General features: G+C 44.7%; 1 protein-coding gene across 10 annotated transcripts in view; it reads left to right on the forward strand.

Moving 5' to 3' along the window:
- The first annotated feature begins 2,680 nt into the window (after nucleotides 1-2,680).
- The window catches only part of LOC107381556 (serine/threonine-protein kinase BRSK2), a 147,769-nt gene continuing 135,025 nt past the window's right edge, over nucleotides 2,681-15,424 (forward strand). For 9 of the 10 annotated variants that reach the window (XM_070555113.1, XM_054731937.2, XM_054731939.2 and 6 more), the window contains exon 1: nucleotides 2,681-2,915. In XM_070555113.1, coding sequence (XP_070411214.1) covers nucleotides 2,828-2,915 — 88 coding nt within the window. In that variant the 5' untranslated portion in view covers nucleotides 2,681-2,827. The remainder of the gene's footprint in view (nucleotides 2,916-15,424) is intronic. The other variant, XM_070555116.1, reaches the window with a different exon arrangement.

The raw sequence follows: 15,424 nt of genomic DNA on the forward strand, positions 1-15,424 counted from the left end.
CCCCGCTCCCCCATTCTTTGTTAGAGACACGGGTTCGATGTGCGCTGGGGGAGGATAGAGAGAGGCAGAGGAAGCAGTGGGAGGCAAGGGGGAGGATGTGGGGAGGCCATCTGCCACCGAGCATGCTGGGTCAGGAGGCTTTTGTTGTGAAGGAGTGATGAGACTGATGGATGGATGTTGTCACCTACCAACGGTTTAATCAAGTGAAAGTGTCCCAGCATGTGACATGTTTAGTTCTCACACACACACACACACACACACACACACACACACACACACACACACACACACACACACACACACACACACACACACACACACACACACACACACACACACACACACACACACACACACACACACACACACACACACACACACACGCCACCCACAGTGGCAGATAATGATTCTCCACATTTACTAAATAATTTATATGTTTATCTATAGATTAAACACGATTTTAAAAACCAATTAAGAGATGAAAAATGTTCGCAACATGCTGACTCTGCAGACCGACTTCCTGTGAATCATCAGAACATTTTAATTTACACCAGATTTGGATTATTTATGGATTAAATCACAAACTGTCAGCTCCTCATCCCTCACCCTCACCCCACTTCAATTCAGTCAGGAAAGAAAAAAAAACTGACAAGAATGTGCGCATGCGCATTCTCAAATTAAAGCAGCTGCGTCAAGTTGCATTGGCGGCGGAAGTCTAATTAAATTACTTTCAAAATAAAACAAGTACGTTTGAACCCCAACAGAAAAGTTTTTAAAATTAGAAAATACAAACAGTCAATAATTAAATACTAAAGCATCTGTTTTTATTGGGGTTTGTTGTTGCTGCTTTATAAAAAATACTTTTTCTGTTTCGGTGTACTCTGGCATTCCTGCTTGTGCCACTGTTGCCTCCTTTATGTTTTTGACTGATTTAATTGAAGCTGCTTGTTATTTTGCTCTTTTTCTCAACTTTTTGCTTGTAATCATTTACTCCTATCTTTTGTATTTTGTAAAGTATTTTAATATTTTTGGTTTTATGGACCTTATAGTGTCCGGAATAAAGTTTGATGATGAATTCTGACTTTGGACAGAAACTTGTTATTTTTATAGGAAATTTGAATTAATGATTTTTATTACCCATCTGTGAAATCCCGAATAACTAAAACCAATTAATAAAGTTTAGAACTGCATTTAAATCATGGCAGCAATTATTTTTCTGACACCTTAGAAATTTTTACTGTTATAAAACGTTAATATTTTTGTTCTCAAACTTAAATAATTTGCTTAAAAAAATCAAGGTTAGATATTTAATCAGCTTGTAAAATAATGTGTTGATCAGTGTGTTTGAGAGGAAGACCTGTCGTGGCGGTGTCTGTTCGTTCTTCAGATATTTGACATTCATCATTATTAAACTATAACGAGGTTTATTAGTAAGGAGACATATCATTATGAACATGTGTGTGAGACTATAGCTGGGGCTAATTTACATCTCCAGTTTCTTGTCAGGCTGATGCCAGAATAAAGACTAAAGAGTTTGTAAATATTAAAATCTGTACTTTAGTAAATAGGCCAAATACATTTCATTCATGTTTCATGTATGAAGTATAAAATAATATAAAGTAAGTAAGTACATTTTATTTATATAGCACCACAGAGATCATCAAAACAAAACAAATATTGTCGTAGAATCATAAAGATAAAAACAGAGTCAAAAAATTATAAAATACCATAAAATAAACCATTAAACCCTGCTTATAACTCCAGATTAGCCTTCAAACACACAAAACATCAAACAGGTGAAAATAACTGATCAGATTAATTATTACACTTATAAACACAGACTAAAGAAGAGTCACAAAGGGATATTTGCATATTTTGTCCTGTTGCTTGTCTCTTTTCTTGTTTTTATTAATTCTAGTCACCCCCTCTACTTTAAAAAGCCATTACCGCTGTCTGACTGTTGTTTAGGTCTGACCTGATAATGATGACTTTGGCCCATTCTGGACTCTGATTAATCTCAGAGGACTAAAGCTAACAGACACCCCCACTGATTTACCTAAAAGAATTATTCTAAAACATGTAAAGAGAAAATCTGCTTTGTTTATGTAAATTATGAGGGAGTTTAAGGACTAAATGCTGAAAATTATATTATGGCACAAACAAAAAAATCTGTTCATCTGATTTACAGATGATCACAAATGAAGCAGCTGCTGATGTTTAAGCTGATCATCTTCATCGATAGTTTCACTTAAAACCTTGTTTTACACAGAATCTTGTGTCAGTTAGGTTAAAACAGATTTTTATAGAACAAAATATGTTGTTTTTTAATCCACTTATATATGTCATTTTAAAGATAAAGACAAAAATGAAATCGAGCCTATAAAAGTAATCCATATTTGTCTTTTTATCATTTTACAATTGTGTGCCAGAGGAGATCTTTTATTTTGAAAGGCTGACCGGAAGTGAGTGTAGCTTGTGATTCGGTCCGTCGGAGGCAGCTGGACCGGCAGCAGCAGTAGATGCTGTCCCATCATCAGATCACACCCAACGGGGCTGCCGCGCACCGCTCCTCCGGCTCCAGCACCATGTCACCTGGGTTCAGAACCGCAGCCTGAGCCGAACCGAGCCCGGAACCAAGAGGGAGGACCGCCAGCACGCGCACACGGTCACGTCCACACGCGCGCGCGCGGGTCAACGGCAGGAAAGCCGCAGCGACCGGGAACACCGAGCGAGGCGAACTCTCAACTGCGCCGCGGAATTTTCGCTGCAGAACCGCGTCCCGCAACGAGTCTCACGCGCCGCTTCACACGTGGAAAGGGCTTCCAACATGTCGGGGAAGGACACCAACAGCGGGCACTACGCCAACTATGTGGGACCGTACCGGCTGGAGAAGACGCTGGGAAAGGGGCAGACAGGTGAGTGGAAAGCCCATCTGAGACCGCGCGGCTGCGCGTGGAGTCGCCTGGGCTCCGCGCGGCGTCACCGCACCTGCCTCCGTGACATCACGGCGCTCAGTCTGATGTTTTCTGGTGTTGCGTGTGCTGAACGTGACGGTGGATGCGGGAAAGCTCCTGGTTCACGCAGAGCTGCTCAGTGATGATGATGATGATGAAGGTGGCGGCGGTGTGCCTTTAATGCTTGTTGTCAGGCAGAGGGAGATGGGTGATGATGGGCCCTCGTGGTGTTTCCTTCTCTTTGAACTCCGTCCATCTGTCACATGGGCCTCTGCAGAAGAGGCAGAGCAGTGATGCTGCACCGTCCGGTCCCTGCGCGCGCGCGCGCGCGCACGCGTTCAGCCCTTGGGTTGTGCTGCAGCTTCAGTGCTGCAGAGTTCGCTTTGCACCTTTTCTTGGTGACTTTAGGAGGCAGAGCAATCAGAGCCAGTCTGTTCAAACTTCTTAGCATCAATGCCGAAATAAACCAGTGACGTTGTAGCACCATCCAGTGAGACATCCCATAATATATGAACTTTTCTGCATCTGTGCAGTCATAGAAACCCTCTCATTGAGTCTGATGTATAAATCCATCTCTAAGTATTGTACGTCAGCGTCATTAGGGGAACCTCCCCTCCGTTCCCTGTTCCTGAGACAGCAGCCCAGCCATGTGGGTTCCCACCCAGGTGGTTCCGGCCCGGTTCCCTGTTCTGGATGCCTCACCATCTGTGATCACACGCAGCCAGCCGTGATCGGTTCCAGCAGGTAGGAACGATTCGCTGCCCTCTCTCTCCTCTGATGGGTGAGTTATTCATGCCCAGCCAGTTATCTTTGTGCCAGAGTCGTTTCTGCTGCTTTTCCCCCGCAGAGGAACCGAAGAACACCGACAAGTCCACCTCATTATAAACGAGCGTCACGGATGCTGATGTAACTTTCTGATCTGTGAGCAGCTAGTTCCTCCCCTCTGCAGCTGAAAAGCAGCTGCTGCTCAGTGGGACCTACGGGTCACCCTGCAGCCTGCAGGTGTGGAAGCATCACTGATTCTGACTTATTGTGATTTAGTTTATTGATCAGATTCCTGCAGATGTGCTGGATCATTGTGACATCACCACACTGCAGAAACAGTTGCAGGTATCGTTAGTATTGATGAGGCTCTCAGAGTGATTAAGTTTACCTTAATTAAAGTTGGAGAACAGTGCAGAACATCTGGACTCATCCAGACCTGTGATCTGGACCTTTTTGTCCTCTGAAGAGCTCCTCATCCATAGATGGACAGTTGTCCCACGTGTTCGTGTGTATTTGTGGTTGCAACAGGTCCAAACCCTCCGCCGAACCTCAGGTTCTCTTTGGTGGCTCTGCTCTGGGGATGGACCAGTTTCTATCTGAAGGTGTCGGGGTTGAAGTTTAGTCCTTTTCCTTTTGACTTGATGCTGTTTGGGTTTCTGGATCTGAGTGACTGAGTGAGTTAAAGTCTTCACTGCCAGCTTTTGTTGGTGAGGTCAGATGTTTGTTGGAGTAGATTCTCTCTCTGGTGCTGGAAGTCCAAATCTGTATTGGATTTCATGTGAACCATTTTTCAGAAACAAGGACAGAAATCCTCTTAAAGTCTGATGGATTATGACGAGTTCCGGAGCTCCGACTCCATTTTTCTGCTCTTTCAACTTTTAAATGAGTTTTTTTTATGTCCATGATCACAAACAGGAAGTGCTTTCTCACCGCCTCAGGAGCGGAAAACGGTGACCTTTGTGCAGGTTGTTGTAAGCTTATTTACAGAATTAACTGTTAAATTCACCCGTCTTTAGATGACTTTACACGCTGTTGGTGTGCTGCTGAAGGAGGAAATAGCATATCAAAATAAAAGCTTGCTGTAACTTTATTTGTGCTTTTGTGGAGGGAACATTTTAGTCTCCTGCTCTGAATGAGCTGAACTGTTATCCTGCAGCATCATCGTCTCTCACGCAGTGTGTGTGTGTGTGTGTGTGTGTGTGTGTGTGTGTGTGTGTGTGTGTGTGTGTGTGTGTGTGTGTGTGTGTGTGTGAGAGAGAGAGAGACAAACACTGGATGTCTTTGTGGAATGCATTGTTGGAAAATGTTTGAGATTCATCAGATGTTTTGGGAGACGAGGAGAAATAGAGATGAAATTGTTGCACGCTGGTGCTGCTCCTCTCTAGTCGGCTTTATTTGTTGCCAGAAATGAAAAGTATTTAAAACTATAAACTAACTGCGACTTGAGTTTTCACAGCAAGTCGTCGTCTGTCTGATTTTTTTTAAGACAAAAACCTGATTTTGCGGCTCAGAAAGCTTAATTCTGAATCCGTTTAGGTTCTGGTCTGGTTGAAGACCCGGATCTTTGTCCCTCCCTGGTTCAGTTTTAAACAGGTTGATGCTCAGAAAACCTGGATTATGTTCTCGTGTCTTTCTTTTCTGAGTCGTTATTAATGCCTGTTGGGTGTTTTTGGGCGCGAGGACCGGTCCGGCTCCCCGCTGTGCTGCTTCTCTGAATGTTGGCCCCAATCTTTGGGTTGTTGTCATGGTTTCTTCTCTCCTCCAGCGACAAGCCGCTCTGCTTCTCAGCTTTTACGACACGTCTGCCAATATTTTCCTCGTTTCCTCGACACGTCCCGGCCTCGCTGATCCGTGTGTCGTTTACAAACCACAAATATTTCTGTTTGAGTTTTCATCTCATCCACTGGTTCAGGTGCGTTTTTACTGCACACGAAGCACATTTAAACCAAGGTCCTTGCAGCAGCAGATGCTATAACAACTGGAGGTTTTCTGCGGGGTTTGCAGCTTCTGTCGAGGTTCTGCTGAGAAAAAATGTAAATAAAAAAAAACCGTGAATCCCAGTGGACTGGAAACGGCGAGCGTTTCAGAATCTATGAAGTAGCGGCCTAATGCTCATGTCCTCTAGAAGCCATAGCGAAGATGCAGGAAATAACAGAGGAGATGGGATCAGAATCCTGACTAAAGATGAGGAATTCCTTTGGAATTTTATTCATTTTTCCACGTGAGGATCATCCTTTCATTTATTTTCTCCATGGGTCTCCCGTTGGTTTACATCATCACCAGGCATGGACGTAATTTTGGGGGGGGGACAGGGGGAACATGTCCCTCCCACTTTTTCCAAAGTCAAGGTTGGACCCCTGCACTTTTTACCATCCAAAAACAATATTACACTGTATTAAGTTGACACTGGTTGAGCTCTAGGACCAAGCGGAAAACAGCCGTTTGTGTTGAAGCCGGTTTCCCATTAGAGCATACTGTAAAGACCCCCCCCCCCCATGTCCCCCCACTTCTAAAGTGAAAATTACGTCCATGTCACCAGGATTAAGAGCTTCTGCTTGTATCTCCTTATTCTGTAACAAAAGCCTGGCTCATCCCTTTAGTTATGAACTTTATCTGTTTGAATGGTTCAGAGATCAGAATCAAAAATGTTCCTCTAGAAGTGTTTTGGTACCAAAACGGAGTCCAAGTCAGCAAAAACCCAAAGACCAATTCCTGGTCTGGAGAACCGCTGATCCTGAACCAGTTGGAGAGGTTACCGGAGCGCTTGGCTGTTGGAAGGAAAACTGGAAGGGATGAGGGCTGGATCAGGAGTTCTGGACTGGATCAGGAGAATGAGAACAGGTGTAGTAAGTGATCGTTTAGTGTGAAGTTTAAAATCGCTGGTTCTGGTTCTGCTGAGCGTTCGGCGGATCTGAGGCTAACGACACCACCGACGTCCCACCTGTGTTCTAATGAAAGTGTCACGTAGTGATGGGGAGGTCCCTGGGCAGTGGTGTGTGTGTGTGTGTGTGTGTGTGCGCGTGCGTGCGTGTGTGTGTGTGTGCGTGTGTGTGTGTGTGTGTGTGTGTGTGTGTGTGTGTGTGTGTGTGTGTGTGTGTGTGTGTGTGTGTGTGTGTGTGTGTGTGTGTGTGTGTGTGTGTGTGTGTGTTGCGCTGCAGATAGCAGGGAGAGCCCAGCACAGATGGCTGCCTTTAGGTGGCTGAAATACAGCTTCATTATCAGCAGGTTGCAGGTGGCGAAGCTCCCATCAGTCTCACCATGAGCGCATTCACCTGGGTTCATCCAGATAAGGGTGTGTGTGGGTGTGTGTGTGTGGGTGTTGGGCCTGCTGGATTTGCTTGATTAAAAGGAAAACAGACAAAGTAACTTTTATGCTGCATTTGCCTCCAGAGGGATAAAAATGGAGTCCGTCTCACCTGTAAACTACAAATATAATCCAGATGGGAACAACTTTTAAAATATTACCATAAAACATTTAAAACCAGCTCAGGTAAGATGTTGGATCATCCATCTTGCAGCCCCGTCTCACCTGCTGATGGAGACAGAGGAAGCTTTCTGCAGGTTATGCTCCAATTCTGGTTCAGAGATCCGATACCGGTCTCACGGTTTATCTCTGATCTGCTGTTACCGAGGCTCAGGACCCAGTTTCTTCTCAAGGAACAGAATAAATCTTTGTTTAACCTGAAATTCATGTTTCTGTGATGAAAGCGTCCAGACAGAGGACCTGGTAGTGTGAGTTAGCGCTCAGTGATGCTGGGTTCATGAACCAAAAAGAAAAATCTTTCTGTTTTGTTTTGTTTTCAGGTTTACCGATTACTGATGATAAAACACATTACTGGACAGAAATCTTGTGAATCAAGCAAGAAGTGTCCCTTTTATTTCTTCTTTCTAGAAATGAACGTTTGCTCTTTGTGGTCTGTGTTTGTCAGGTGAATCTGGACAGATCACAAAATATTAGATTTATTTTTCATCTTATTATCATCTGATTATATGATATAAATTCGTGTTTTACCTGAAGCTTGTGTGATTTATTGTGAAATTAATGTTTAGATATTTTTTTCTGCCCTGATCGACCTCGGAGATTAAAAAATCAGATTAATGATGAGAATTAGCAAATTCAGATTTCCCTACAGCCACACACACACACACACACACACACACACACACACACACACACACACACACACACACACACACACACACACACACACACACACACACACACACACACACTTTTGCTGGGAGACAAAAAGCTTCTCTGCAGACTGGAGGGGGTTATTTAAAATTATAGCTGGTGTCACCCCCCCCCCCCCCCCCCCCCCACCCCATGTTTTAATGCTGCATCTCCTTGCTTCCCCCCCCCCCCCCCCACACACACACACACAATTCTCACCTTCCCAGTAGAGGGTCTCGGTTTCCATGGAGACCGGAGGAATCCTCTCTTCTTTAGCTGGTTGGAGGTATCCCCGCTCCTCATCACCCACCAGTCCCAAAGGGGGTGGGAGTGGGGGGTGCTTTGCTTGAGCCATTAAACAACGACTGAGACCCCCCCCACCCCCCCACCCCCCATCGCTCCCTCTCTGATGCTCTTCCCTCACATCGCTCACGTACTCCCCCCTCCCCCCTCCTCAGCCCGGCTGAAGCTCGGCTCCATCTCTGGATTGCTGCCGCTCCGATGAGTCGTTATGGAGGGCAGGCAGAGCGATTTTCATCTCCCGAGCCCGGCTGATGCCTCTCTGTCCACAACATTATCCACATCTTCATCTCACAGGACACATGTGACCCGATAACCCCCCCCCACACACACACACACACATACAATTCTGAATCCCTAAGAGCCGTGGCGTCTCTGGAGGATCCGTGCGGTGAATCAGCTGCACGTTGGGCTGATTCTGCTTCACGCTGATGTTTAGTTCACATGCGGCGGGTTACCGGGATGAAAGCTGCTGTTAGAACTTCTCCGTGAATTAATGATGCAACAAAACCCCGCTCACTTCACATGAAACAGAAACTTTGATATCGTGGGAAACGGGGAGAGCAAAGTCTCTTTATCGTGTCCGTGTGATTCGATTATCTGGAGTCATGCTCCACACACACACACACACACACACACACACACACACACACACACACACACACACACACACACACACACACACACACACACATGGGGTGTGAGACACCTTGTTATGAGTTTATCTGACTGTCGTCATCAGCTGATGCAGACCAGGACCAGGAGCTCTGAGGGAAAGTTTTATAAAACCACAAAGTTCAGGTTTTTCCAGTGAAAATCTGTAAGTTATGCAGGTTAATCTGGCCACTTAGCAGTTTAGTTAAATCAGGTGATGCTTTAACCAGCGTCCACCTGAAATGGTTTTAAATTCTGTCATGATTTAATATTTTACTCATTTTTTCTGGTAAATGTAAACATTTTGGCTTGTGTTGCTCTTTGCCGCCTCTCATCTTGTCCAGGAAGGCCAGAATCGGAATGGACTTTCTTCCTGGGGGTATCTTTACATTACGTTCTAATGGGAACCAGGCTTCAACACAAACGGTTGTCTTCAGCTTGGTCCTAGAGCTCAACCAGTGTCAATTTAAAGAGCAAGTCCCCCAAATCAACTTTTTTTGCTGATAAACTATATAAATGTGTGTCTAATCGTGCTGCAGACACGTGTAGTCAATAGTTTTGCACTTTAGTGCATTTTAGTTAAAATTTAAATATTCTGCCTAAAACTGTCAGTGTTGTGCTGTTGTCAGGTAAATACTCTGCACTGCATTTGAATTTAAATCTGCCATCGCTATTGGCTAAGAGGTACCCTAGAACGTAAGCTAGTACCATATGATGTCACAATGTCGTGTGTGTGTGTGTGTATTTGTTAGTGGCTCCGCCCTCTCGGTCTGCTAGGCAACAGCATTTGTTGCATTTTTCAAACAGGAAGTGGGCGTGGAGTAATACTCTGGTAGGGGGTGACTTGCTCTTTAATATAAAGTAATGTTTTTATTGTAAAAAGTGCAGGGGTCAAAACTTGACTTTGGAAAAAGTGGGGGGGACATGTCCCCCCTGTCGCCCCCCCCCCCCCCCCAAATTGCATCCATGGTGCTAACATTGTTTTGTTCATTTTTTCATAAACATAATTTTGTGGATGAAACTGAAATGAAAATGAAATAACTTGAAAAAAGACTAAAGCGATGACTAAAACTGATCTGCATCTTCATCACTAATAAAAGACGAGACAAAGATGGACGACGACAGAAGCCCGATGAAAGATTGATATTTTTTATTTAGTGTTCATTGGTTTCCATCCTGGTCAACCACAACAAGATTAAAGCTGAAACGAACGGGAAGTCTCAGGAGAAGAAGGGCCAGCCGTCCCCTGCAGACTGCAGGTTCTGATCTGACAGAAGAGTGATTCTGGTTCCGTCTCTGGGGACTCCTCGGCTCTGCCCTCAAAGCTCCATTACCTCTGCTGTGTGTTCAGACTCGTGTCCTGAATTTGTCTCCAGTCAACTATGTTTATAACGTGGAGTTTTAATGAACTGCCTCAGCCACGCGGCGCCGCTCCAGAATATTAAAACGCCGCTGATTGTTTCCATGTTGGCGGTAAATCTTTTGTACATCAGTGCAGGTGTTTGTGTGTGAAAGGTAAAATATGTTCCCACCTGCTGCCGCTGCTCCGCTTGGCTGTAAATTAAGACTGTTGAGGACGTCTGCGTCGCATCCAGAGGGAAATGAGGTTTGGAGGTCCTGCTGGGCAGCAGCACGACCACGAGCTCCGTCGGTCCGGTCATCTCAGGACAATGGCGGCACCTGTTCAGGTGGAAGTGGAGCAGCAGAGGTGCTGTCAGACAGCTGCGGAGTAACGTGTTCCTTGATCCAGTCCAGAGCTCCTGATCCAGTCCAGAGCTCCTGATCCAGTCAAGAGCTCCTGATTCAGTTTAGAACCCATGATCCAGTCCTCATCTCTCTTTCAACCCTCCTTGTCAGCAGCCAGGCCTTCCTGGGTTTTCAGACGGTTTCAGAACATTTGCTGATGAATATTTTTTATTTGTGCCACCCGGGCCCGTACCAGGTTGTAGCTGCTGGGGAATAGTCGAACACAAAATTCTTATTTTCAGTAGAAACCGCTTTATTTTTGGGTAAGCTGCACAAAGATTGAGCCATTTGTGTGAATGTGGTGAGTGAGATACTGGATGTAACTTCGACATAACTCAAGGGATGAGCCAGACTTGTATCGAGTCTAAACAGAACCGGTTAGAACTGGATATTAGAGCTTTTTCATACCAGCAGTTTTATTTACTTAAAATGATTTAAAAAACATAAAAGCAGCATAAATCCTGCATCTCAAATTCAATAATAGTTTTAAATTTGCTTTAATTCACTCGCCAGCAGAAACCGAGACCATCAGGAAATCATTTTCTTTCATTCTTTGAATGAAAAATGCAGATAAAGCTTTTGTTTGTAAAGAAAAATGAACAAATGCGTAAAATAAAGCTGTACAGCTGTTGGCCTTTGCTCCGTTTTTTATTAATAAACATTAACAGGGTCGTGTTCTGAAACCCGTCCTGGTGAACCTGGTTCTGTACAGACCCGCTCTCATGGCCATGTTTATCTTTACCTCTCTGCTAAACTCTCATCAGATTATCAGAAACTATTATGACCCGTTTTTTATTTTTCTGTTTTAACTGTTTCATTTCATTTCAGTTATTTACTTATAGTAAAGCCCCTTCTGCGCCCAAGGTGCTGAACACAACACAATAAAAACATAAAACCATCAGAATAAAATATAACAATCGTAAAACCAACATAAAAAAATTAAGAAAGGAGAGTAAAAACAAAACATTAAATCCTGAAAAAGATTAAGAGGCCGGGGCATCGAAACCGGGTAAAATTTGCTAATCCTGGAATGCCTCGATTAAAAAAAAAAAAGGTCTTGAGGCGAGTCTTAAAAACCCCCAATGAGGGTGACTGACGCACCACCAAAGGCAACTGGTTCCAAAGTGCAGGTGCCAACACCGAGAACGCACGGTCCCCCCGTGACCTGCGCTTAGTGCGTGGAACCATCAACAGCTCCCTGCCGGCTGAGCGAAGGGCCCGCGAGGGGGCATGTCTATGCAAAAGGTTGCCAAGATATGCTGGAGCCGTTCCTTGTAAGGCCTTGTATGCCGGTACCAAGACCTTGAATTTTGTCCTGTATTGCACAGGCAGCCAGTGAAGGGATGCCAACACAGGGGTGATATGTTCCCTGCGCCTAGTGCCTGTCACGAACCTAGCGGCTGAGTTTTGTACTAACTGCAAGCGTGCTACCGCACCCTGACTAAGGCCGGCATACAGTGCACTGCAGTAGTCGAGCCTTGAAAGAACAAAAGCACGTGTGACAGTCTCTAGATGTACTCTGGACAGCAGGGGCTTAATTCTGGCTAGTCGGCATAAGTTAAAAAAACACGATCGCACAACCTGGTTGATTTGCATGTCGAATTTAAGGGCTGAGTCCAGTTGTACTCCCAAATTTTGGATGGTGGTCTTTAGGGATGCGCACCGAATTCTGTACTTTTTAAGGTACCAACCGAATTCCACAGTACCGACCGAGCACCGATTCACTTCATTTGAAACGGTGCCTCGTTTCGGTACCCGTCCTTCACAACGAGAACTTGCCTAGACAGCTGCGCATGCGCAAGAGCATTATGTCGTCGGTCGCTGCGAGCGAGTTGTCAACAGAGCAGCATGGTAGAAAGAACGCACACTAAAGCTTGGGTCCACTTCACTAAATGTGATGGGTAACTGGGTGATGATGAAACCAGAGACAACGATCTAAGTGAGACATCCTCATCTTAATCTGCTCCGGTAGGTAAATAAAATGTTTAAGATAACGTTAGCTTGATTTGTTAGCTTCCGTTTCACTAATGGTGCGTTCGCTTCTCCTCGGAACTCCGAAATCCAGACTAGAAGAACATGAACGCGCTCTAAAGTTTGGCTTCACTTTACTAAATGCGACGGGTGATTGGGTGAAGATGAAACCAGCGACAATGATTTAAGTGTGAGGCATCATCGTTTTAATCTGCTGCAGCAGTTAAATAAACTGTTAAAGATAACGTTAGCTTGATATGTTAGCTTCCATTGCCACCATTGTTATCAGCTAATGGTGCGTTCGCTTTCTCCTCGGAAATTCTAGCTTCCCAGTAGGAAAAATCAAATGAAAAAAGACGGCAAAATGAATGAAGATACACAGTAAATTTAGTTCACAGTAAAGATGTTTGCTTCAGTTTAATTATCAGCTTATAAAACTACAAGGACGATGTTAAAATACAAACAGTTGTATGTTATTTATTGTGATATTTATCAAATATGGTTATATATTGAGAAAAATATATATTTAATTACAAAAGAGAATTAAAATATTAAACACTAAAAAGTATAGAAATGTGGTACCGTTAAGTACCGGTATCGATTCGTAGGTACCGGGAATTAGTACCGAATCGATTCAGATGTCAAAGGTACCCATCCCTAGTGGTCTTCATGTTAGATGCTAAAGGGCCCAGATTCACAGCATCGCGTGGGCGTGTAGATATGCCAGGGCTAAGTACAATTACTTCAGTCTTAGCGTCATTCAGATGTAAAACGTTTGTAGCCATCCAGGAGCGCACATCCACTAAGGGGTGCCGGGCGTACACTGTGCGACTTTTTCACTTTTTTGAGCCGATTTTCCACTCGTGCGAGAATCCACGAGATCGGGGCGAGTTTTGCGCTGAGCGCCGTGTAGTGTACAGGGGGTTACGAGAGGCGATTAACACCACGTGACCAGCTATCGATCAGCAATCGTGAGCTCGCACGGACTTCTGGCGTGTTTGATGTGAGAGTTGAAGCGGCGCAGTGAGCGGCTGCGACCCAAAAAGTACCAGAATCGCTCATGGCGCATGCGCAATCATGCATCAACACCGCTCAGTTGCTATTTCCCTAATAACACACGTTGTTCGTTTTTATTTCTAAACTTTTTCTTTTTTACACACAATGACGAGGATTGTCAAGAAAGCGTGTTTGTCGTGTTCGTGTCAAATTAAACTGATCATAAAACACAGATTTACTTTCTTTATTTCATTTTCCTCATCCAACCGTCATAAATCCCTGTGTGTCCCCCTGCAGCACTCCCGATGGACAACAGGCAAAACAACACAAAAAAGTGTGACGTGTTGTGTAAAAACTGCTATTTTTAGCATATTTTTTAGGTCAGATGTGCCGCTACCAGACGTACAGTGTGAGCAGTCAGGTCGCGTCCGAGAACTGGGTCCTACAGTGTGAGCGCATGACTCGTGTCCGCCCAGCTTAAGGCATCTACAAGCTTTGATATTGATCCATCGACCCCCCCGCTGAAGGGGGAGGTAGATCTGACAATCGTCAACATAAAAATGAAAACGCATGCCAAACCGCCGAAGAAGATCCGCCCACGGTATTGGGTAGACGGCAAAAAGATGTGGATCCAGTACAGAGCCCTGTGGCAAACCCCACTTGAGTCCCGCCCAGGTTGAGGAGGTTTCACCTACACTGACACAAAACTCCTGTCGGATAAGTAGGAGCGTAGCCATTGTAGGGCTGCACCGGTAATTCCCGCCCAATGTTGTAGCCGATCCAAAAGAATGTCATGATCGACCGTGTCAAAGGCCGCAGACAAATCTAACATCAAAAGAATGACAGCATCCCCCCGTCACAAGCTTAAAAACCATTCCATTCATTCCATTTATTTGATAAAGCACATTTAAAAACAGTATGTGAGCTGACCAAAGTGCTGTACAGGGGTAAAAACATACAAGGTTAAAAGAATAATATAAAAGAATAAAACAACTAGAGCACAGCACAAAGAACCAACCAAGAGAAGTCAATAAAACCAGTAAAAGAACAGTGTAAATAAACCTAGATAAAATAGCTAGGCAGCAAAAGCAAGGGAATAACAGTAAGTCTTTAAGTGAGACTTAAAAACCCCAATGGAGGAGGATAGTCTGATATTCAGCAGGAGATCATTCCAGAGTTTCGGAGCGCAGACAGAAAAAGCTCGTTCACCACGGGTTTTGCAGCGTTGACGGGGAACCTGTAGTAGGTGTAGGTCACCTGAACGGAGAGTCCTGCCCGGCACATAAGGAGTGAGTAACTTGGATATGTAAGGTGGTGCTAAGCCATTCAGCGCCTTAAAAACAAACAATAAAATTTTAAAACGTATACGGTAGTGCACAGGAAGCCAGTGAAGTCTTGCTAAAATTGGAGTAACCATCATTAAGAACCATTAAAAGTGCAGTCTCGGTACTGTGACCTGCTCTGAACCCTGACTGAAAGATCTCCCAGAGTTCATGAGTGTCTGTTCAGAACCAGAACTTCTGCAAACTGCTCCTCTGTTGGGTCAGCCGTCTTTAATCTGGTCCCTCTGACCATCACGGTGGTTTGGCCGAGTCCACAAGCTGCCATATTTATCAGACACCAATATAAAACCACAACCAAAAGCAGCCAGTTGAACAGAACCGGGTTCTGGTGCCAGATAAGCTCCTGATGGACCTGCAGTGCTCCTCCTTCAGCCAAAATCTTAATGAAATTGAGCATAAATCCTCCTCCTCTCTCATACTAAAACTCTCTTTCATCGGTTTTCAGAAGCAATCTGGACTTTTCCCCTGCATCAGCACTCAGAGCGCCCAGCAGTGAAGCGGGGGAAATTACCAGCTGAAGG

This window comes from Nothobranchius furzeri, chromosome 9 (assembly GCF_043380555.1).
Source record: "Nothobranchius furzeri strain GRZ-AD chromosome 9, NfurGRZ-RIMD1, whole genome shotgun sequence".
Lineage (NCBI taxonomy): Eukaryota > Metazoa > Chordata > Actinopteri > Cyprinodontiformes > Nothobranchiidae > Nothobranchius > Nothobranchius furzeri.